Source organism: Bos mutus, chromosome 4 (assembly GCF_027580195.1).
Source record: "Bos mutus isolate GX-2022 chromosome 4, NWIPB_WYAK_1.1, whole genome shotgun sequence".
In the NCBI taxonomy this organism is placed as follows: domain Eukaryota; kingdom Metazoa; phylum Chordata; class Mammalia; order Artiodactyla; family Bovidae; genus Bos; species Bos mutus.
Window position 1 is genome coordinate 42,847,770 of NC_091620.1, and position 23,113 is coordinate 42,870,882.

The window sequence follows — 23,113 nt, forward strand, 5'->3', positions numbered from 1 at the left end:
AGCGCCCAAGGTCACGCGACTCCTCGGGCGGCGGGGTGTACAGATTGTGGAGTTGGGGTGCGGGCCTCGCGCACGCGCGTGGGCCTCGCGCGCCAGGCCCGCGGCTCAGAGCTCGGCTGTCGCAGCGCGGTCGCGGGAGGACCGAGGCCGGGGCGCGGGCGGCGCCAGTGCGCAGGCGCGGCGGGCGGGAGGGGACGCGCTCGGGGCGCGCGCGCGGGGCAGCCGGCGCCCCAACTCGGCCCGCCGCGCCCGGCGCCTCCTCGCCGCCCGCCCGCCCGCCCGGCGCCCCGGCCGGCGAGGGCGCGCCCGCTGCATGGCGCTGGGATGGCGGGGGCGCCGCGCGGCCGAGGCGGCGGCGGAGGCGGAGGCGGCGCGGGCGAGTCTGGGGGCGCCGAGCGGGCGGCGGGGCCGGGCGGCCGGCGCGGGCTGCGGGCGTGCGATGAGGAGTTCGCGTGCCCCGAGCTGGAGGCGCTGTTCCGCGGCTACACGCTGCGGCTGGAGCAGGCGGCGACGCTGAAGGCGCTGGCCGTGCTCAGCCTGCTGGCGGGCGCGCTGGCCCTGGCCGAGCTGCTGGGCGCGCCGGGGCCCGCGCCCGGCCTGGCTAAGGGCTCGCACCCCGTGCACTGCGTGCTCTTCCTGGCGCTGCTCGTGGTCACCAACGTCCGCTCGCTGCAGGTGCCCCAGCTGCAGCAGGTCGGCCAGCTCGCGCTGCTCTTCAGCCTCACCTTCGCTCTGCTGTGCTGTCCCTTTGCGCTCGGCGGCCCCGCCGGTGCCCACGCCGGGGCGGCAGCGGTGCCGGCGACAGCCGATCAGGGAGTCTGGCAGCTCCTTTTGGTCACCTTCGTGTCCTATGCCCTGCTGCCCGTGCGCAGCCTGCTGGCCATCGGCTTCGGGCTCGTGGTGGCCGCCTCGCACTTGCTGGTCACGGCTACGTTGGTCCCCGCCAAGCGCCCACGTCTCTGGAGAACGGTAAGTGTCGCCGCGCGCCCTCGATCCGGTCTGGGACACACCTGCTCTCGGGAGGGACTGGGAACGCGGGGAGAAGGGTGCGAATCTACCGACTGGGCAGGTGGAGAAACTGAGGCCCCGAATTGGAAGGGGGACGTTCAAGGTCACTCAGGGAATTGGGGACACATTGAGGGCTGGCACCCTGGGGCCGGACTCTTTCCCGAGTTACAGTCCACAAGCGCTCCTGGGTGTGGAGTGTGGAGACCCGAAACTAGCGGGCGTGGAGAAGGCAAGGATTGGCCCAAGGTCACACAGCTGGTGAGCGGCCGGTGAGGCCAGAGCTCTGGTCCGATGCTGTCTGGCTGCACCCATCCCCAAAGGATGGGCAAAAAGTAGGTACGAGGAGCCGGCCTCGGCAAGCAGGATTGCTGCGGGCTGTGCGCTCAGCCCAGGGCTCCTCTCTCTTGCGCCTGGAGCGCGGAGCGCGTGCTAGCCACGCAGAGTCCCCCTCCCAACCCTGCCATCATGGGGGATGTGGGAAGCGGGTAAAGACTTTGGCCCCCTCCAGCCACCCTGGCTCCCATTTGCGGATCCGTTTGGGGTCCTGAAAGACAGGGTTTGCCAAGGTCGCACAGGGCTCTCTCTGGTCCTTCTCGACCTGCTCTGCCTCAGCCGGCATCCAGGCTCGCAGCGCCTGAACTTTGTCACTGTTTTTCCCCAGGGGCAAGATCCTGGTGAGGACCCCATGCTGACTGCTTCCTAGGGGCTCCTCCCCAGCCCGAGGACCCCAGGGGTTTTAGGCAGGTGTCTTCCAGCCTGGTGCTTTTCCGTGCAGCCCAGCCCATCCCACCTAGTCTTGGAGGGCCCAGAGGGAGGGTTTTGTTTCTCCCTCTGGCTTTATTTTGGCTGGAGGGTGGTGGGAATCTGATGGGTTGGGGGAGCCCATCTAAAGAGAAAAAGGGGGATGTGAGGAGACAGGGGTGAGGAAGGGCAGCTGGACAGAGCTGGCTTTGGGAAGAACAACTGGGGGTGGGGGGAGTGATGAGAGTCAGATAGCTGGTTCCAGGGTCCCACCAAGGCCCCTCCACCCAAGGACCAAAGGAGGTGCCCCCAGACGGTGATGCCCGGAATGCACAGGGTCAGAGGGGCCATGGGACACCCAGGAGTGACACACGTTTCAGGGCCCAGAGAAGCCAGTGTGTGGTAGGGGCTGTGGAGGGGCAGGGGGAGGAGGAGGGAGTATGTGGGAGGGAGCGGGCTGAGATGGGCTGGTGGGATGGGGGGAACAGAGGAGGAGAAATAGGGGTGAAGGCCAGAGACTGAGAGGAGGCAGAGATAAAGGCAGAAAAAAAGGGAAAAGGGCCAGGGGGCTGATTGCCCCCAGGGAGAGGAAGGAAGGAGTGGAGAGGGGAGGGCTCCATTCTCCAGCTGGCCTCCCGCCTTGCATCCTTAGGCTTTGAGTGGGGCTTATTTGACCTTCTCAGGGGGCACTCCTGTATCTTTCCCCCCCACAGCCCTACTATGTGTTGTGTTTGCTCCCCCCTCCTCCCAGCCAGCTCCCCCCAGCAAGGACCACCTCTCTATCTGGACAGGGAGGGTGGCTCAGTGGCCAGGTCAGCTTCAGGTGAGAGGGGCCCTAAGCTACCTGGGCAGGCCCCGGCTGAGTTCTGGTGGCCCCAGGGGTTCAGGCAACTGCTTCAATGAAAGGCTGTACTATTGTCTCCTTTTATAATCACCAATGTTCTAGGTAGCCTGTAGACATTCCTTTTAGAGAATTAAAAGATTAAGGGAGGGGGCAGGGCAGGGAGAGTCTGTAAAGGTGCCCCAGGCATTCAGAACTCCACCCTTCCCCCCCGGATAAGATGGGCTCCAGTATTCTAGGGAGGAGGGGAGCCCATCCTGGACTTAGGTGAAGTCTTAGGGAGCACACACCTGGGTTTCAGTTGGCTAATGGCTGTGACTCCATGGGCTAAGCAGACCCTTCCCTCACTGAGCCTCAGTTTCCCATCCTGTCTTACAGGGCATCACAGCTCACCTTCAGGGCTGTGGTGAAAGTGAAAAAAGTCCACATTGGAAAAACACATATTCAGAATCTTGTGCCACTTCTGAATTGTTGTGGCTTCTTTAGAATGTTGTTATTCAAGTCCACCAGTCTGCACAGGTGGTGGTGATATTGACGGACAGATGGAGATGGATGCGGAGAAACATGCGGTGATCGGACCGCATGGTGCTCCAGGGATTCTCCCTTCCAATGAGAAAATTCTGGGAGTCTGTGAAATCTGTCCTTAGCTCTGCAACTTGGTACTTGAGACTGGTGGAGAAGATGGCACCCACATTTCTGAAGCGTGTTGGTTGCTAGTCATGCTTACGCCTACCTGCCCTCCTGCAGTGCACTCACCTGCTGACAGTTCCACTCCTGCAGGATGCAACCCAGGACAGGCAGAAGCCCTGCAGGACACAGGGTAGAGGCCAAAAGGAGGCAGAAGGGCTGGATGGATGAGCCAGTCTGTGCTGGGGTGCTGTCTTTGCTGCAGATACGCAGCATGTCGTATGCTTGCTGGAGAAAGCCTGTGCTGGGGCCTGAGATCTGGGTTAAAGTGTGGGCTCCTCTGGCCCTCCATAGAGGGATTCCAGGGGTTTTCTGCAGCAGTGCTGGGCTGCCCTGGTGTGCTTTGGGGCTCTGTAAGGCTCAGGCTAGCCCAGATGCTGGGAGGCAGAGGAGAACACGCAGAAAGCCAGACATGTGACTGCACAGCTGAAATTTGGGGGGCTGGTGCTCCTCCCTTTCCCGGGAAGGTGTGTCTGCTACTGCTTTCCCCTGGGGCAGAAAGAGTTTAAGGGAAATGGCCTTACTCCCCTGTGGCCCAGGACCAAGGCTGGGCCCCATAAATATAGATCGAATGGAGTCCCTTCTGTGTCCCTTGCTTTCAGGGCCCAGTGGTTGTACCTCAGCACAGTTACTTTTATTTAACTGGGTGACATGTCAGAACTGAAGGCATCCCATGCAAGAACACCAGAAGCCTGCTCAGAGCCAGCAGCAGTGGGCAGGCTGCAGAGTCCTGGGCTTTCAAGGGTGGGGGAAGGAGGGAAGCTGGCAACGTCAGACTTGTCCCTTGCTGACTTGCATACTGGAGGTGGCTGTGCTCAGGTACAGGGCGGGGAAGTAGAGTCAGGGGAGTGCTTGTGAAGGTCACTGCCGAAGGTCATTGCTGGGGAGTGGTGGTGGGGGAGGATGGGTGTCTCTGGAGAAGGCTCGCTGGCTCATGCTGCCTGCCCTGCCCCCCAGGTGCCTTGCCAGCTTCCTCCTTGTGCCTCCCCTCTGCTCACAGCTCCCAGAGGCCTGCTTCTCAGCCAGGTGGGGCAGGGCTGCTGTGTTTTCAGAAGGGGGACAGTGAGGGTCCACTGCAGCGTGCAATTTGCAGTGCAGTGTGGCGTCCTGTCAATATAAAGGAAATATGTTTAGTGCCTGAACCACGGAACGGTAACAGAAATCATGGCTGCCCTGGGGAAGTGGGAGCTGGCCAGATTTCCATCCCCAGCCCAGCCCCTCCACTCCCCACCTTGTAGTGTGGTCTGAGCTCTTGAGGAGCTCAGAGTGCTGGCAGGTGGAGCCATGTGACCGATCTCAGAACCTCCGCGCGTGCTGGCGGTGCTGGCTGCCACACGGGCTTTGGCAACCCATGCCTCTTGCCCCTGTGTCTCCTACTCCTCCTTCAAGGCAGGCCTCTGGGGCGTCTGTCAGGACCTGTGTCCCTCCCTCAGCCTAGCCCCTCCTCAGGCGCCCCCCACCCCAATTCTGCCCTGCCCCACTGGCTGGCCCTCTTCCCCTCTTTGTTTAGTTACTAAGTTGTGTCTGACTCTTTGCGACCCCATGGACTGTAGCCCACCAGGCTCCTCTGTCCATGGGATTTCCCAGGCAAGAATACTGGAGTGGGTTGCCATTTTCTTCTCCGGGGGATCTTCCCAGTCCAAGGATCGAGCTCATGTCTCCTGCACTGGCAGGCAGATTCTTTACCACTGAGCCACCAGGAAATCCCTCTTCCCTCTGGTCCTCTGCAGACTCTCCGCACTCCCTGCACCGGACCCTCTCCTGACCGCCTGTGCAGCCCTGCCCCACAGCTGGCCCCTCACCCAGCGTCGCCCCTTCTTCTCGGGCTGGACTCTTTCCCAGGTGGGGTCCTCTTCCTGCTCTCCTAACCAGCCTCCTGGCCACTGCCACCAGTACCTCCCTGCCCCCCAACCCCCACCCTGACTGGTTCTGTCACCTGTTTGTTCACCTGCCTTGGCTGAGCCGAGCAGGGAGGAGGAGGCGGCTCCCCAGCACAGGTTTGTCCTGGGCTGGCCGCTCCTCCCCCAGGCCTCCGGTTGCTGGGCAGGGCACAGCACCGGCTTCCCATCCTCTGCACCTCTCAGCCTGGGCAGTTTCCAGCGCATCTTCTAGGCCTGCAGGTTCATGTCCGTGGGCATCCCATCAGAAACTCCTGAGTCCTTGGAACCTGGGCTCCCAGCCCTCTTGTCTGATGGGCGGGTCCCTCCCTAAACCTGGTCTGTTTCCACCACAGCTGTGTCATCCTCTCGCCAGCTCCCACAGTAAGAAGCACCTAGAGTTGCCGACACCAGGGCAGCAGGAATTAGGGAGGTAGGGCCTGGGTGGGGAGACCATCCTGCATCAGAATGAGGGTTCCCACCTGCTCCCCCTCCGGGCAGTCCTGGGGGTCCCAGGCTTTCCTCTGCTGCCTTGGATCCCCAGACTGTCCATGTGCTGGAGTCTGGCCCCCTGGGTAGATTCAGCTGGGGGAAGGGCGGGGCGGGGGGGGCGGGGGGGGGCGAGGGGGGTGGGGACCACTGGAGCAGACACAGCTGTGAAGCCTCTGCAGCTTCTCAGGCTGTGGCACTTTCTTTAGATGGTTCTGGGTCCACACTTGGGTGCCAGATGCTGAGCCAGGGGACAGGACCGCCTGCCCTCCAGGAAGTTAGTCTTCGGGGACCCTGATCAACTACTGGAACTGCAATCTGTGTTGGGGGGAGTGTGTGTGACCTTCGGAGAAGAATAAAGAGGACAAGGCAGAGGGAGGGCTCAGGCCTGCCTCCTGGGGACAGAACACTCCAAGGTCCCGGACAGATGAGGCCAAGAGGCTGCTGGATTCTGGGGCTGCAGGCAGCTGGCTGAGGGAACTAGCTGGTCACCGTGGGGCCGGTGAGGCGGGTGTGGAGGAAGGGGCAGGTGTGGGAGGCCCTGGGGTTTGGGCTGCACAGAATGTTTTGAGGCCTTCCTTAAGCGGGTCCTGTGGGGAAACGTCCCCACCCACTGCCCTTTCCACGGGCTCCCTCCCAGTGGTTCTGGGGTGCTGCCCTTCTCCCCTCACATCTCTGATGTCCAGAGGGCCAGATTGATAGGCCAACTGGCTCTGTGTTGCAAACTTGGAGCCCAGAAATGTCCCTGGGCCATTTCCTGACTCAGATGGTGGTGGGTGGGCTTGCAGAGTGGGTGGGGTGGGAACTCCCTGCACCGCAGGGCTCCGCTCCAAGCTTTGTAGCTGAGGGCAGGGCCCTTACCCTGTGCCTCCCTTTCCTCCGAGGCCATGTCTGTGGTTGTGTAGGCACAGGTGGCCCCCAGGAGTGGGGCTGGCACTCAGTGAAGTGGAAGCCGTCTCCTGTCATGCACTCATACACGAGCACTCACACACATACAGATGCATACCCTTGCACATGCACACAGGAATGCATGCACCCACATGCAGACTCACATACAGGCACACGCTCACACACTGCACTGATTATTTTTCCCATTTCCTGGGTAGATGTGTTTTCCCTGAGGAAAATGGGGTCTGGGACCCTCCAGCCCCGCGACCTCAGAGGCCAGCCCTTGGAATGAGACCAGGCCCCGGACTGCACCCAGATGGGGAGGCTGGATGAGGGGGGCCATGCATGTAGGCCTGAGAGCCATGGGGTGACAAGGACCAGGATCCCCGACTGTCTGGGGCCCTCTCCCCTCTGTCTGCTCTGTGTGAGTCTCAGCAGGGCAGGCTGGGCTTCCTTGTGCACACGTCCGTGTGTGGGGCGTGGCGTGAGAATGACACTCACTGTCTTCACTGCCCCAGTGCAGGCTGCCCCTCAGTGCTGCGTCTGTGTCCCTCCTGTCCTCGTCCTTCCTAGATCCTGCTTTTTCTCCTGCAGCTCCCGACCCTGCCTTCCTGCATTGGAGGGTGGCGGGATCTGCTTTGTACCCGAGCTGCCGGTGTTGACATTGCCTCCAGCCGAGGGAGAGCTTCTCGACTCCTGGGTCTCTGGGTGGGGCTGTGCAGAGCATGGACGCAGCTCTGGGGATGGGGCTCATGTGTGTACATGTGTGCATGAATGTGGGCACAAGTGAGTGCACATGTGTAATGTGTGTGCATCTGTGTGGGCATGTAGTTGCTTGTGTGTATACCTGTGCATGCGTCCTCCTGTACAGGAATGTGAGTGTGTTCATGTGTGTGTGTGCACGTATTGGTAGCATCCAGAGGCCCAAGTCCCACCCCAGACCTACAGAGTCTGGGTCCCTGGGTTTGAGGCCACCCATTGTTCTTCCAGAATCAAGCACCCGCCTTGTGCCAGGCTTGGTGTGGGGTGTGTGGTCTGAGGGCCCACAGTCTGCACACAGGGATGGAGAGCAGGGCCATTGTGTGTGTAGGTCTGGAGTCAGGGGCACTTGCTGAAATGGGCAGTGTAGCTAAGAGGGGGCAGGCCAGGAGTCATGGTCCATAGTGATCCTGTGGGCAGTGGGGCTGCTGCAGGCCCAGACCAGGGTGTCCTGCTATGCTCCTGAGGGGTGCCCAGGTGAGGGGTGCCCAGGTGAGGGGTGCCCAGGTGAGGGATCCAGGATGCCCATTGAGGGACTAGAGTGTAGGGGAACAGGTCGTCTGCCCCAATGAGTAACCTAGGTGCAAGGGGATAGGATGCCAATTAGGGACCCTGGGGATGGGACTCCCACCTATGATGCCTCAGGAGCTCTGGAAAGCTGGGTGTCCCTCTTGCCGTCCCCACTCTCAGAGGGGAAGTCCTCCCCAGGGCCACATTCCCAATCTGAGGGCGGATTTGTGTTTTGACTCTGAAGTACAGAGTAGCTCTACCAGAGCTCAGTTTTCCCTGTGCTGAAGTAGACCCTGACCTTTGGGAGCACAGCTTCCTTCAGTGGGTGAATGAGCCTTATAGCTCACGAAGCAGCTCGTCTGGGGCCCAAGGCACCATGTGCCCGGGCTGGACGTCACATGCCACACTCTGGACAAGGAGAATGGCCAGCTGCAGAAGGGCCTGGCTGCTCCAACCCGGGCCGGGCCTGGGACCCTGGCCCCGTGGTCCGCCCTCCTTCGTGACCTGTCATCACATGCAGTGTCCCCACCGCCCTTCTCGGCAGCTGCCCCATGAGCTCCTGAGAGACTGCAGCCTGGGTGCCTCCCGCATCTGCACTGGCAGCTCCATGCCGCATCTGAGCATCTGGGCGAGGTGTCTGCTCTGGGACTCTCTGTCCACTGCTGCTGGGAGAACTGGGTTGTGAGCACTGGTGGTCAGGGCGGAGGGTGCTCACTGAGAGCCTCGTGCTGGAGTGCTGTGCTGAGTGCTGGCCTTCTCTGAAAGAGTGTGTTTTTCTTGGTGCCTTTGCCTAGTTTCCTTATGTGAGAAATGCTGTCATGTTGTTGGAGTGTGTTGCCTTCTGAATCATCCGTGGCCAAAGGGATCTGAAATGTGTGCTCTTTGAACTTGTTTTGCAAGATGGCTGCTTTTCCAAACACACTCACCCTGCTCTATGGACGAAAAGCTCAGTGAGCACATTTGGGGAGTCACTGGTGTAGCCTAAGGATTTGGGAATATCTCTGCTACTTTATTGTAAAGCAGGTCTTTATCTGCAGGAATCACAAGTGGTTCCTGGGCCCTCACCATGTCCCTGGAGGACCCTGTGCAGTGGGATCCATTCCTGAAGTCCAGTGTGTTCAAGGGTCCGAAATGAGTGGTGAGGTGAGAGCCTCTGTGGGGCTAGAGTCGGTGTGTGACCAGTCCCTGTGTGCACACGTTTGTGCACTGTGCCCCGCCCCGCCATGCCCGGCTCCCACCAGCTCAGCGCCCCAGAAGCCGTGTCACTGCAGACACTAGGACACGCTGATGCCTCGCCTCTTATGCGCCTCTGTCGGTCGTGGAAACGCTGGGACTCCTCCCCACTGCCCGGCTGATGACAGACGCGAGAGTTGAGCTGCAGTCTTATCAGGTCTTGTCTGAGACAACCTGGAGAGAGGTTGGGCAGTGCCCCTGGCAGTGCAGGCGTCTCCCTGCACCTCCCTCCGCCCCTTTCCAGGGCTGTGCCAGGGCCAGGCCACCTCCCCACCCACATGCCCTCAGTTACTCATTCAACAAACACCAGAGCACCTGCTATATTATGAGAGGTTCCCGGATCTATTGCGGACCTGACAGACTGAGGCCCCTTGAGAGGCAGCAGCAGGTAGGGGAGGTGACAGATGAGTTAATAGTATTGGAAGATAGTAACTTCTAAAAGCAACAGAAGGAGAGAAATAGAAACAGCCAGCAGGAGAATCCAGAAGCTGAGGTGGAAGTGTGTGCACTTTTCGCCAGGGGTCAGGTAAGTGGTTTTGATAAGGTGACATTTGAGTGGAGCCCCTGCAGGTCAGGAGTGCATCAGGCACTGTGTAGGAAGGGGGTTCCTTCCCAGGAATGCAGGACAGAGGCCCCAAGCAAAGTGGGCCAGGCCAGGGGTACACGAAGAGGACAGGCTGTAGGGCATGAGCCACAGAGAGTTTTGGGCCCAGGGAGACTCAGGACTAGGGATTTAGAGCAGAGGACCGTCCAGGAGCCTCAAGGGCCAGGAGGGGCACAGGCTTGGGTTAGGAGGCAGCTTGGCAACCAAACAGCGGATGGCAGGGAGGGCAGTCAGGGGCCCTGTGTTGGAGACAGAGCCGGTAGGATTTGCTGGTGGTGGAAAAGGGCCGTGGCCTGAGAGGTTTCCAGGGGCCTGGATCAACTGAGGTGGGAGAGGCTGCTGGGGTGAGTGCTGGGTGCCACCAGGGCCTGTCCCAAGCAGGCTTGAACAGACACCCAGGAGACATGCATGGACAGGGGAGGGGGACAACTGGCTAGGCCAAGCTGAAGGTATTGGTTTGGGGGTCTTTGGCACAGGGATGGGCTCCCAAGTGGAGTGTGGCTGAGATACCACAAAGGGTGGAGTTTGGGGTAGAGAGGGGTCCAGATGCGAGGCTTGGACCAGAGGATGCTGGGGAGGGTGCCCATGGAGGGGAGCTCATGGCCTGAGCAGGGTGGGCTGGACACTGGGACCTGAGCCTGGGTTCAGGATATGAAGGTGGTCCTGACCTGGTCACAGACCACCCAGCATAGCTGCAGAGGGGACGGAGGTTGGAACACCACAGGGCCTTTCCAAGAGTTTTGCTGAAAGAGGAGAAAACTGGGCAGGCCCAGGAGAAGAAGAGGAGTCTCATTTTCAGGAGAAAGAGAGCAGTAGGCCCCAGCTGGAGGGTTCAGGGAACCCTGGGGCATGGGCAGTGGGAGTGGCTGGGCCAGGCAGAGAGAGGGGTGGAGGGACAGGTGAGGATTGGGATGGAGAAGCTCTCCGGGCTACGGGTGTGGGGTGGTGCACTCACTCCTAGGAGACGCCCGGGTGGGCAGGCTCTGGCGTTTCCTCCAGTGGTGTGTGTGGAGCTGGATTTTACCAGCCCGGCGTTTCCAGAGTGGGAGTGGCAGGAGTGTCCTGCTGGGCCGTGGAGTTTCAGCTGGAGAAGAAGAGAGCTCTAAGGGCAAGCCTTCCAGGGGTGAGAAAGGTGCAGATGGGGTTCCTGGCAGGGCCCAGGCATCCAGGGGGGCGTAGGCTGCAGGGGGTCCTGGGGGGTCTGGATGCTGAGGCCAGGTATGTGGGGGAGGTGCCCTGAGGCCAGGAGTGAGGGCAGTTACAGGGAGCCCGGGAGGTGGGGCTGCTGGGTGTGCCCTGCCCTCTGCAGCTGGGGGCCCTGCCCTTCCTCAGGACCCCTGTGTCTGTAGATTGAGGATGCTGGTGGGGGTGGCAAGGACCTGTCAGTCCCGGGAGGCATGTTCTGGGCTGTGTGGTACTCAGCCTCCACCCCAGCACGGACCCTTCCCCAAGCTCAGAAGCCTCAGCCTGGCTCCCCCGTCACCGCTTCTACTGCAGCCAGTGTGAACCAGCGCCCTCTTCAGGCCACACCTGCCAGCAGGTGACGTCTGGGCTTCTCTCTGCCTTGTCACCCTCCTCCCTGGTCACTGATTAGGTAGCCAGTCTTGAATCTTCTCTGTGCCCTGTGGGGCAGGACCTGGGCCTCTTGTCACTGCTGTGCCTGTCACCTTGGTTCCTGATCGTGGAGTGTGTGGGAATTGAGTGGAGGCAGGGAGGCAGGTGTGCTGGGGGCTTTAGCATCATGTGGATGGCCTCCTCCTTTGATTTCCTGGGGGAAGATTGGCAGGTTTGTGAATGTGAATTCAGAGCATCGGGCAGGGAAGACCCCCTATCTCTTTTCCACTCTGCCTGCTAGACTCCAGCTGTGGGGCAGGCCATCGGGCTCTTCTTTGTGTTAATGTCTCAGATGGTGTTGACAAGGCAGCCAGCTAGGCATCCAGCTGGGCCTTGGTATCCCTGGGGATCACTGTGGCCACAGAGTAAAGGGAAGGTGTGGGAAGGTGGGTGTAGAGGGGGTGACAAGGGGACCCAGCTCACCCCCACCCTGCTACTGATTTTTCCCTTGACCAGATTGCCCAGCCTCTGCCAGCCCTTCTGCCTGTTGGCCCGCGCCTCTCCGCCCAGACCTCACTGGGGACCTCCACTTTCCCCTGTTTCTGCCACAGGCCACCTGAAAAGCCCTGGCTTGCAGGCTCAAGTGTGACCTGTGGCTTCGTGCACCCTGTGCTCAGCTGACCTTGGGTGCCTGGCCCCTCAGTTGGACTCTTTGTCCTTGTCCTGACAGTGACAGCTGAGGGCTTCACCACAGGGGTGCCAGGCTGGACAGCATCTCAGAAGAGGCATCCTGTGTGTTATCTTGTCTCCATGTTCAGAACCTTAAATTGAGCCTAGGACGGCATGCAGAAGCCATGAATGATTAAGGTTCTACTGGGAGATGAGTGTTTTGTGCAAAGACTCACTGTTATTTAAATTTTTAGAAACCTGTCCAGCCCTGTACCTGTGGGTGTTTTAAACACACTTAGTATGCTTTTAAATATTGATTCTGCCTGCCTGCCTGCTAAGTCACTTCAGTGGTGTCCGACTCTTTGCGACCCTATGGACTGTAGCCCACCAGGCTTCTCTGTCCATTGGATTCTCCGGCAAGAGTACTGGAGTGGGTTTCCATGCACTTGTGCCATGCACAAACCCTGAAGGCTGTCCCCTTCAGGGGATCTTCCTGACCCAGGGATCGAACCTATGTCTCTTATGTCTCCTGCATTGGGAGGCAGATTCTTTACCACTAGCACCATCTGGGAAGACCAAGTATTGATTCCACCAATGTGCAGTGTGTTGTTTCATATACGCTGGTCTTCCTGGTGCCACCAGAAAATCGCCTTCATCAACAGACTGGCATGAACTGGTCCCAGAATACAGCAGGTGGTCCTTTAGATACAGAAGACACTGTCTGGTTCGGGGGCCCAGTGCAGCTGCCCTGGGAGCACAGTGCTGGCAGCCAGGACCAGCACTGAGACCGACTGGACTGGCCTTGGAGAAGCATGTGTGTTCCAGTCCTGCACCTGGAGAAAGCATGGATGCTCCAGCTAGGGGGGCGCTCAGATTTGGAGGTGTTCAGGGTCACAGTGAGGGTGAAGGGTCACATGCAGGGTCACAGGGAGATGATGAGGTCATGGAGATGTCAGGACCTGACTTGGAGATGGTCAGGTCACATGGAGATACTCAGGGTCATGTGGAGATGATGAGATCGTGTGGAGATAATCAAGGTCACAGGGAGATAATCAGGGTCACATGGAGATGGTCAGGTCACAATGCGACCTTCCAGGTAACGGCAGGCACCATTTTTATTGGACTTTCGGCTGTTCTCCTAGACCCCTCTCAGGATGGCCGTCCCTCTCTCTGGGGGCAGAGGTAGGATCCAGGAGGTGATTTGCAGGAGAGTATTTTGTACGCAGTCCGTGTTAGGTGTAAGTGTGTGTCCATCCTCTGCCAACTGTAAGTGGGCGAGTTGTCCCTGTTGGGTTTGCTGGGGGCTCACTCCCCTGCTGGGGGTTTAGGGAGATGACCATTGGGTGCTGGGGTCCTGTGGATTCCAGTTGCTTGGCCTGTCTCCCTGTGTCCTCCTGTGAACAGTTTCCATGTCTCTAGATGGATGTTACTGCCCACTGCGACCTCCCTGGGCTCCCTGTCCTTGTCCCTCAACTCTCCCTGTTCGGGCCACCTTGCCCGTCACTGCCTGGACTCTGGCAGGTGTCCTCTAATTGTGGACTGCTGTCCCATCTGCCACTGTGTTTATTTGTCCTGTGTAGTCGTGTGTGATATCAGTCCTGGGTGGGGAGTATTTCGGGTTAATCCATGAGGAGCGGTGACACTCAGAACCTGCAGGAAATGCTGGAGTTTAATCAAACAAAAAATCATCCATTTTTACAGTGACTGTGACGGGGGTGGGTGGGTGCAGCGGTTTTATGAACACTGCAGCCTCACAGGGAGATGGATGGGTGCCCTTTCTCTCTCAGTGGCCTGGGGGCTCCAGGGGGGTGTGCTGGGGTTCTGCTGGTCCATGGAGGCGCCTCTGTCTGGCCCTGGGCCCTGTGGCCATGAGAGGTAGGTACAGGTCAGCTGAGGAGGCTGAGCAGGGGACATGGGGTTTGATCCTTCCCCAGCCCTGCCACTCTGTGCGGTGTGACCGTCATCTGTCGTGGGTTCCTGTGAAGTCCCCCAGGCTCAGTCCTGGGCAGTCTGGCCTGGACTTGCGATTAGGCAGGTGAAAGCAGGAAGTGGTCACACACTGCGCTCCTCAGACTTCCTGCCTTAACTCCCAGGCTGGACAGAAGCTGCCCTGGAAGGGTCCTTCCTGGCCAGGTCCCTTTCTGGCTTCTCGTCTGTTGACGTGGAGTGAGAACTGGAGCCATCAGAGGCTCTGGACGCTGCATTTTCTTCATCTTCATACGTGCAAAAGTCCACTTCATACCCAATTGCCATTCTTTCTTCTTTGTTTTTAATCCGCTCGCCTTCACTGCTTATCTCCAGAGCCTTCCATGCTGCCTTTATGGGAATAACCACTCTGTCTGCACCTTCGACACTTCTAGGTGTAGTGTTTCCTTGGGCTGTTGTAATGAAGTGTCCAGACTGGGCGGCTCAGACAGCAGACGCCACTTCTCGGCCTTCTGGAGACTTGTGTTTCGCGAGGCCCCTCCTTGGCTTGCTGATGGCCGTCTTCTCTGTGTCTTCGGGCAGCCGTCCCTCTGTGTGTGTCTGTGTCCTCATCTCCTCTTACAGGGACACCAGTCATGTGGGATTGTTCTGGATATTGTTTAGTCACTAAGTTGTGTCCAACTCTTTGTGACCCCATGGACTGTAGCCTGCCAGGCTCCTCCGTCCATGGGATTCTCAGACAAGAATACTGGAGTGGGCTGCCATTCCCTCCTCTAGGGGATCTTCCCGACCCAGGAATCGAATGCGTGTCTCCTGCGTTGAAGGTGGATTCTTTACCACTGAGCCACCAGGGAGGCCCCTCGTGTTGGATTAGGGCCGCCCCAATGGCTTCACTTTCTCTTGATTACCTCTTGAAAGACCCTGTCTCCAAGTATAGCCCCTCTCTGGGGATTGGGGGTCAGGACTTCCACGTGAATTTTGGGGGACGCACCTTGCATCCTTGCCCACTATTCAATGACATGAAGCTTATAGCACAGATGACCCCTCAGAGGGTGCGGGATGAGGCCTGGCTTGTGGCCACATGAGGCTGGCTTGGAGCGTGGGTCTGGCTGGCGTGGTCATTTCGTGGGCTGGTGGTTGGGGGGCGTGGAGGAGCCTCTGCCGAGCCAGGCCCCTGGTGCAGTCCTCTGCATTGTTTTCTCCCCCCAGCTGGGTGCCAACGCTCTGCTCTTCCTCGGTGTGAACGTGTATGGCGTCTTCGTGAGGATCCTGGCTGAGCGCGCCCAGAGGAAGGCCTTCCTGCAGGCCCGGAACTGCATTGAGGACCGGCTGAGGCTGGAGGACGAGAATGAGAAGCAGGTCAGTGCCCAGGGCCTCACCCAGAGGGGCGTGGGGGGCCTGGGGTCGGGGGATGGAGCCTCACAGCCTTCTACACCGAGGGCTCTGGGGGTGGAGCCAGCCTGACTCATCTGAGAGTTGGATAGGGGTCTCAGGCCCCCACTGGTCCCTGTGCCTCTGTGGGCCAGCTCCCTCGGCCTGTTGGGGAAGAGTGGACAGTTGTTGGGGGCACTGTGGGAGTGAAGGCAGAAGAACTGCCATCTGTGGCCTCAGTTTACCTGCTGGTGATATGTGGTACAGGACTATGGAGGAGATGCCCTGGGACATTTGCAGGCCCTAAGTGGAGGTAGAGGAGAGCTGGACTTGGTGCCTCTGGAAGGGCTGAGTTGTTAGGAAGTAGGGGTCACCATGGCAGCCCCACAGCTGAGCTTGGCTGAGGCTGCAGAGCACTGTACCCTGTGATCTGAAGGCTTGGAGGAAGCCGGGCTGGGTTCCCCCCGCCCCAGCCACTGTCAGCTGCATGTCCTGGGCTCACTCCCGCAGTGATGTTTCCTCTGCTGCTGTCCTGGGACCACCAGGCTGCTCTGAGCACCCTAGATGAGGCCTTCAGCTAGGAGCCCCCAGACTCCTAAGCTTTATGAAAGTGCAGAGGCTTGTTTTCCTGGGGTGGGGTGGATGGGATGGGTTTATAAATGAGATGCTATTATTGTGGTAAATATAAGGCATGAAGTACTGACTGTACATTTTAAAATGTACATATTTCCATTTATAGGTACTGTAATGATGCCTAGTATTTACAGTAAAAGAAGTAGATGGCTTATGTATATTTAGATCGTGTGTAGATCCGTGGGTGGCTTTGTCTGTGAATGGTGTATGGGTGTGGGAGCTACTTGTCTGTGAGGAAATGTGCACACGTGTGATGTGCACGTGTGCATGTGTGCACGTGTGTGTTTTGTGTGCACATGTGTGGATTTGTATTTCTGTACACATGTGTATTAGATATGTGGGGCCTGTGTGCAAATGTATAGAGGTGCATATGTGCTCATGTTAGTGTGTGGGTATATCCACGTATGTGGATTTGCATTCATGTGGATCTTGTGTGCATGCCTGTATGTCTGTGTTCACGTGTCCATGTGTGTATGGTTGTGGATATGTGTGCATTTGTGTGTATGTGCGCATGTAGATGTGTGTGTATGTGTGCACACATGTGTATACTTGTGCATGCTTGAGTATAAGGAGTGTATTTTTCCAGATCAGCATCATTAGCACCAATGAGGGAGTCTTTGTTGCTTAGAGGGCCTTGAACGCTGTGTCCTTACCTTCATCACGTCCAAGAGATCCCAAAAGTGAGTCTTCAGAGTTCTCTCCCCTTAAATACATCTGCTGAAGTGCTGGAAAGATTGATGTGGGGGCCACTCTTGTGTGGATGAATCTGAATCTTCCTTTGCATCCCCTCTGTTTTCCCTCTGCTCCATCTCCTTTCAAATGTTTTCCTTTCCCACATTTTCTAATTTTAAAAAGTTATTTGGCTTTATTGCAGTACAATTGATTTATAATGTTCTGTTAGTTTAAAGTATATAGCAGAGTGATTCAGTTATACATTTTTTTTTTCAAAAATTCTTTTCACTTAGAGATTATTACAGAATAGAGTTCCCTGTGCTGTATAGTAGGTCCTTGTTGGTTATCTATTTTATATACAGTAGTGTGTATATGTTAATCCCAGACTCCTAATTTATGCATCCCCCCAATGGCACCCCACTCCAGTACTCCTGCCTGGAAAATCCCATGGATGGGGGAGCCTGGTAGGCTGCAGTCCATGGAATCGCTGAGGGTCGGACACAACTGAGTGACTTCACTTTCACTTTTCACTTTTGTGCATTGGAGTAGGAAATGGCAACCCACTCCAGTATTCTTACCTGGGGAATCCCAGGGACTGGGAAGCCTGGTGGGCTGCCATCTATAGGGTCACACAGAGTCGGACACGACTGAAGTGACTTAACAGTAGCAGCAACCTTTCCCCTTTGGTAACCATAAGCTTGTTTTCTGTGTCTGTGAGTCTGTTTTTAAGTTCATTTGTATCATTTTTTTTAAGATTCCACATATAAGCTGTATCATTTGATATTTGCCTTTCTTTGTCTGACTTACTTTGCTTAGGATGATAGTCTCTAGGTCTGTCCATGTTGCTACATATGGTATTATTTCATTCTCTTTTTATTGCTGAGTAATATTCCACTGTGTAAGTATAGCACATCCTCTTTATCCATTCATCTGTCTGTGGACACTTAAGTTGCTTCCTTGTCTTGGCTGTTAGAAACAGTGTTGCAGTGAACGCTGGGGTGCATGTATTTTTTAGAATTATGGTTTTTTCTGGACTTACTTTCTCTGATTTTGTCTTCATTTCTTTTCTTACTCTTGCCACCTTTCCTACAGATTACCTAGCTTCCACCCTTAAAACGTGTTTAAATGCTTGATGCGCCCTCTGTCTCTCGGGTGGGTCCTGCCTGTCAATGGTGAGGATGCTGGCCGCACATGTGGGTTCTGCAGATGTGTTTCTCCCCCTATGCCCACATTCCTGCCCTGGGAACACAGTGGCTGAGCAACCTCTTTGCTTTCATGGAGCAGTTGCGAGCCCAGCCTCTGCTGCTGTTCATATGTGACTTCTCTGCAGCTCTGAGAGCAAGGGTTTATTTTCTCAGTCCTACAGCTGAGGAAACCCAGATTGGTGGAGGCTCAGAGACACGTCTGAGTTCTAATAGCAGGCCTGATGTTCTTAAGCAGGAAATCTACAAAATGGTAAATGTCACCCAGTCCTGTCAACCCAGCTAAACGCTCCGTATTTTCAAGTCTTTGTCCTTATGCACATTCTCTCCCCATGTCATTGTCATTTTGGTGTATACACAATTATATTTCTGCATTTTGACTTATTTCCCATAGGTGTATCCAGTCGGTGCTCTAAAGGTAATGGAAAACAGCTGCTGCTTCCTGTGTGCGTGTCTGGCATCTGACATTTGGATACTTAAAAACGTTTCTTTTTCATAAGCATCTTTATTCATATAGACTTGAAATATCTTTGGTTATATCCTCAGGAGTGCAAATGGGATGTTCTTTCTCTCTCTGGGTCCTGGGCATTTTCCAAAACATGTTGTGCTTCATTTTATCTTTATAAGTAATAATTAGTTACACTGGGCTCTGGGGAGCAGTGGTTGAGTGGGGTCCTGGGGCCAACAGAGCCAGCTTCACAGGGAGCCTGTCAGAAATAGAGATTCTCAGGCCTGCCCAGTCCCGTGGGTGGGGTGGGCCCAGCGTTCGGGGTTCTGGTGTGTATTCCCACTGTTGCTCATGACACACTTTTTCCCTCCCTCCCCTTTTCCCTGCTTCCTGTTAGAACGTGGTTCCTCCCATTTATTCAGATGCTGGTTACTAGCCGTGGCCGCTTCTCCACGTGTGCTTACCATTTGTATTTCTGTGTGGAGTGTGTGTTCTAATCCTTTGCCTGCTCATGCTCTGACTTTCCTGTGGGTTTGAACGAGCCTCTCACTAGAGAAAGGCTGGTGCTTCATCTGAAGGGATCCCCGTGTTGCCCAAGCCTGTTCCTCTAGCTCTGCTTTTCTTTGTGTAAAAACTCAATCTTTCATGTTTTCCAATGTATCAGTCATCTTCCTTGGTGGTTTCATCTATTGCTGCAGAGCTGAGCACACGGAATGTGGAAGTGAGTGAGGACGGGTCATCCCCATGAGTTCCCCTGGCTGGTCCTGCGAGGAGGCGAGGCAGCATCCTGACTTGTTCTGTTTTCCGATTGCACCGGCAGGTGGTATCACAGGACAGCTGTCTCCCTGGGCAGCCTTGTACCCAGCACTCAGGTTACTCCCTGCCTCTGGTTTGCCTGACTGTTTTTAGCTCAGGGAGCCTTGTCTCTTTGGGTGGCAGAAGGGAAACCCTCGAGCTCACATGGGGCTCAGGCACCCCTTCGGGGCTCTCAAGCACCCGTAGGCACTTGATACATCAAAGCCTGCCTGGGGACCGCCTGGCTGGGCCAGGGGAGCCTGCAGGTGGCCAGCCACCTCTGCTCAACTCATGCCTCTGTGTCAGTGTGAAAACCGCAGCCCTCTGAGTTGCAGGTGAGGGGTGCCCCAACCATACGGGCTTGTCATCTGTCTGTGTTTTCATGTCTCAGCTCGAGTCGCAGAGCATTCCAGTTCCATAGCTGCTTCTAGAGTCTTCTCCAGGCCCTGACCCCATCAGGCGGCACCCAGGGTGATGTGGGGGGACGTTGGTGGGTGCAGCCTAGTTTTGTGAAGGCGATGCTGGGGGTGCACCCCAGTTCTGGAGGGGTTACTGGGGTATCTGGCTCCAGAGTGACCCCCGTGTGATGGCAGGTATGCCCCTATCAGCCTCTGCAGGAGGTGGGGTGACTCTGCGCTGGGGCTGGAGGGGTGGGAGTGGGGTCCTTGAATGAGGCTGAGTTGGGGAGGAGCTTGAGCGCAGAGGCCGAGCTGGAGAGGGAGGCTGGGCTTTGCACTTTGTGGAAGGACGTGCATGTACATGTGACCATGTGCATGTGACGTGGGGCCTCTGATGTGTTCGAGCAGGTCAGACAGTGGGTCAGATGCAGGTTTGGGGGGGTCGGTGTGGAGGCAGGACTTGGAGGCAGGTCAGGGGCAGATACTCTAGATGTTGGTGGGTTGTTCTTTCCTTTCTTCCAGGGTGAGTATCCTCCTGGAGCTATCGCGGTTGGAGGCTTTGAGAGGTAGGCAGGAGAAGGTTGTGCTTCGTGGCTTGAAGCAGATGTTTCTCCTGAGCCCCAGGAGATGTCTTCTCCCTGGGATGTGCCCACTCTGCATAAATCTGCCACCAACATTGTTCTTGCCTATGTTGATTGGTTACTTTTTATTGAAGTGTAGTTGGTTTATAGGGGCTTCCCTGGTTGGCTCAGTGATGAAGAATCGCCAGCTAATTCAAGAGACATGGGTTTGATCCCTGGTCTAGGAAGATCCACTGGAGAAGGAAATGGCAACCCACTGCAGTATTCTTGCCTGGAGAATTCTGTGGACACAGGAACCTGGCAGGCTACAGTCCATAGGGTCGCAAAGAGTTGGACACGACTTAGCGACTAAGTGCACATACTGGTTTACAATACTGTGTTATAAATAGTTTCAGCAAAGTGATTTAGTTGTGCAGGTTTCAGGGTGCACTTCATCACAGCCCTTGGGGAGAGCCTCTGACTGTCGTAGGGAAGGATGCCACCGTGAGCTCTCACCACTCACCTGCTCTCAACCCGGAAGGACCTGTGGGCATTCCATGCCTGTAATCACTGATTTTTAAGACAACCCTGAGAAGAAGGTGATAATTGCTCCAGTAATCAGGAACATCCCCTCACCTCCTACACTGTTTAGAACTAATTAGCCCTGCGGTTGCTGTTTTGAAAGGAAATCCATCTGCTTTGTCTACAAAATCTGAGTTTGTATTTATCTCCTGCCCTCCTCCCTGCACATGTGGGCAGGCATGGTCTCCCAGACGAGTCTCCCAGACGAGTCTCCCAGAGCAAGGCCTCCTCTGACCTTTTCACCAGTGGGAATGTTTGAAGTGGTCGGTTCCCCTCAATGCAGCCCGCAGGAGCAGAGGGGCTGGAGAGGATGGGCACGGGGCCCATCTGCTTCACTGGGCACACTCTCGTTCTGGAAGGTTCTCTGCTGTGCTTTGAAGTAGCTACCTGAGTTGTCAGTGTCCCCGAGGCTGACTCCTATAAGAGAGACTTGTATATGCTTAAGTGACCCCCCCCCCGGAATCAGAACAGACAGTGGCCCCTGCACAGAGCTGCCCAACTCTGTCCTGTCCTAGTCTTGGCAGAACAGATGAATGAGCTTGATCTGAAAGGGTTCTTTCCTCTAGGTTCTTAGATCTTTAATTTTAGGCCTCTGTGTCCGTAGCTGAGCATGTAAGAACCTTGTTCTGTTTTATAAATCTGAGAACTGGGGCTGGCTTGAAGAATTTAAATGATGTGGGAAGGATAATAAGGCGAGTCACAAAGTAGCTAGTGACTAAGTGAGAACAGCAGAGGCCACAGCCCAGAATCCCCCCAAACCAGCCGTGGCCCACTTTCTCCTTTTATAGCCCATGTCTCCTCAGCCATTGAAAAGGCTCACACAGAGGTTTTGGGTTAAAATATTCCAAAGGGCTGTGAAAGGGCCTTTTTAATAGGTCTCTTTCAGTTTCAGACAAAAGTTGGTTCTTTGAAACAGAAAAGCCTTAGAGAGACTGACCAAGAAGAAAGAGCAGACACAAGATGATTAGGGACGGGAATACACAAGCCACAGAGATAAAGCTGGGTTAAAGATAGATAAGAGGGAAATACTTAGAGGTTTTTAAATTTTTTTTTGCCAGAATATTTGAAAACAGACAAAATGGACAAATTCCCAGAAAGGTGTTAGTTACTAAAATTGATTCTAGAAGAAAAAGAAAGCCTGAAACATCCTATGATCATTAAAACGATTGACTCAGTACTGAAAAGCTTGCCCCAAAGTCATCATCAGACTCCAGTGGTTCTACAGCTGAGTCATAGAAACTTCTGAGGAAAACGTTGTTCCAAGCTGATCATCCACAGGACAGAAACTCCTTGTGAGAGTGCAGGGTAACCTTGCTCATGATTTTGGAGGACGGAGCCAGAATTGCAGAATCTCAGAAATGCAGGTCAGACAGATGCACAGGGGAGCAGCTTCTGCCCCCCTAGTCCTGCATTCATGACTGGTATCTGCCCTGAGGCCCTTTGCCTCTTGGTGCCAAGTGGGTTGGGAGAGGCCCAGCTGGAATTTCTGTGGGGGTGGTCATCCTTGACCCAGCACATCTGAATGCTTGGCCTATGGCTCCAGGGACCCTGGGATGGAGGGAACCTGGTCTCAGCCAAATGTGGGACTGCATGGGAGACAGCAGCAGTTGGCTCCTGTGGGGAGGCCCAACTGGAGGATGGGGGGGGGTCTGAGAAGCATGCTACATGGGGGAGGGGTGTGCCTTGGAAGAAATATAGAAATATTTGATTGGGGCTTTGAAGGTTATGTAGGAGTTTGCCAGGTAGAGGCTGGGAGATGGGGAGCAGTAGGTGGCTTTCACTCAGTAAATGGGGGGTGGGGTGGGGCACCCAGTGGGGTATTCCAGTCAGGGCAGGCAGATTGGTAAGCTGCAGCTTTGTCATCCTTCAGCTTGGAGAGAGCTGGGGCAGAGTTGGACAACCTGCTTCACTGAGTGGGGGTAGGGAGCAGACAGAGACCACTTGGGGGCCTCATGTGATCACAGCTCCCCACTGGGGTCTAACCCTGAGGTCTGAGCCTGTCAGAGCTGGGGAGCATAGGGAAGGGAGTGAGAGCCCTCTGAAGGTCACCCCTTAGCTCCTTGGGGCCTCCTCCCTACTGCTCCCCACAGCCCGGCCAAGAAGCCTGGGCTTGCAAGGTCTGACTCTTGAGATCAGTGTCCTTGCCCTGACTGCAGCGGCCACCACTCCAAAGTCCCTAACATGCCTCAAATGCCATTGTTAGGTCATAATTCCAGAATTGCATGCAATTGTTTGCAATGTGTACTCAGTTTGTCATTCTAACAAGATAAATGAAACTTTGACAATTTTGATTTCCCATTGTGTGAAGAAATCTATCAAGAGAAAGCAAATTTCTTTTAAAGTGATATAGGATGGATTTTTAAACAGATCTGACTCATTCACAGCACCTTTAGAAACCACCATAGATGTTATTTATTTTTAATTAAAAAAACCTATTGATCTATAGTTTACATACTGCTGCTGCTGCTGCTAAAGTCACTTCAGTCGTGTCCGACTCTGTGTGACCCCATAGACGGCAGCCCACCAGGCTCCGCCGTCCCTGGGATTCTCCAGGCAAGAACACTGGAGTGGGTTGCTATTTCCTTCTCCAATGCATGAAAGTGAAAAGTGAAAGTGAAGTCGCTCAGTCGTGTCCAACTCCTAGCGACCCCATGGACTGCAGCCCA

At 55.9% G+C, this 23,113-nt stretch overlaps 1 protein-coding gene across 1 annotated transcript in view; it reads left to right on the forward strand.

Annotated features, from left to right (window-relative positions):
* Window positions 1-324: 324 nt before the first annotated feature.
* Window positions 325-23,113, forward strand: part of ADCY1 (adenylate cyclase 1) — a 103,957-nt gene continuing 81,168 nt past the window's right edge. Inside the window, exons 1-2 of the mRNA XM_070369411.1 lie at window positions 325-969; window positions 14,996-15,145. Of these exons, the coding sequence (XP_070225512.1) occupies window positions 325-969; window positions 14,996-15,145 (795 nt within the window). The remainder of the gene's footprint in view (window positions 970-14,995; window positions 15,146-23,113) is intronic.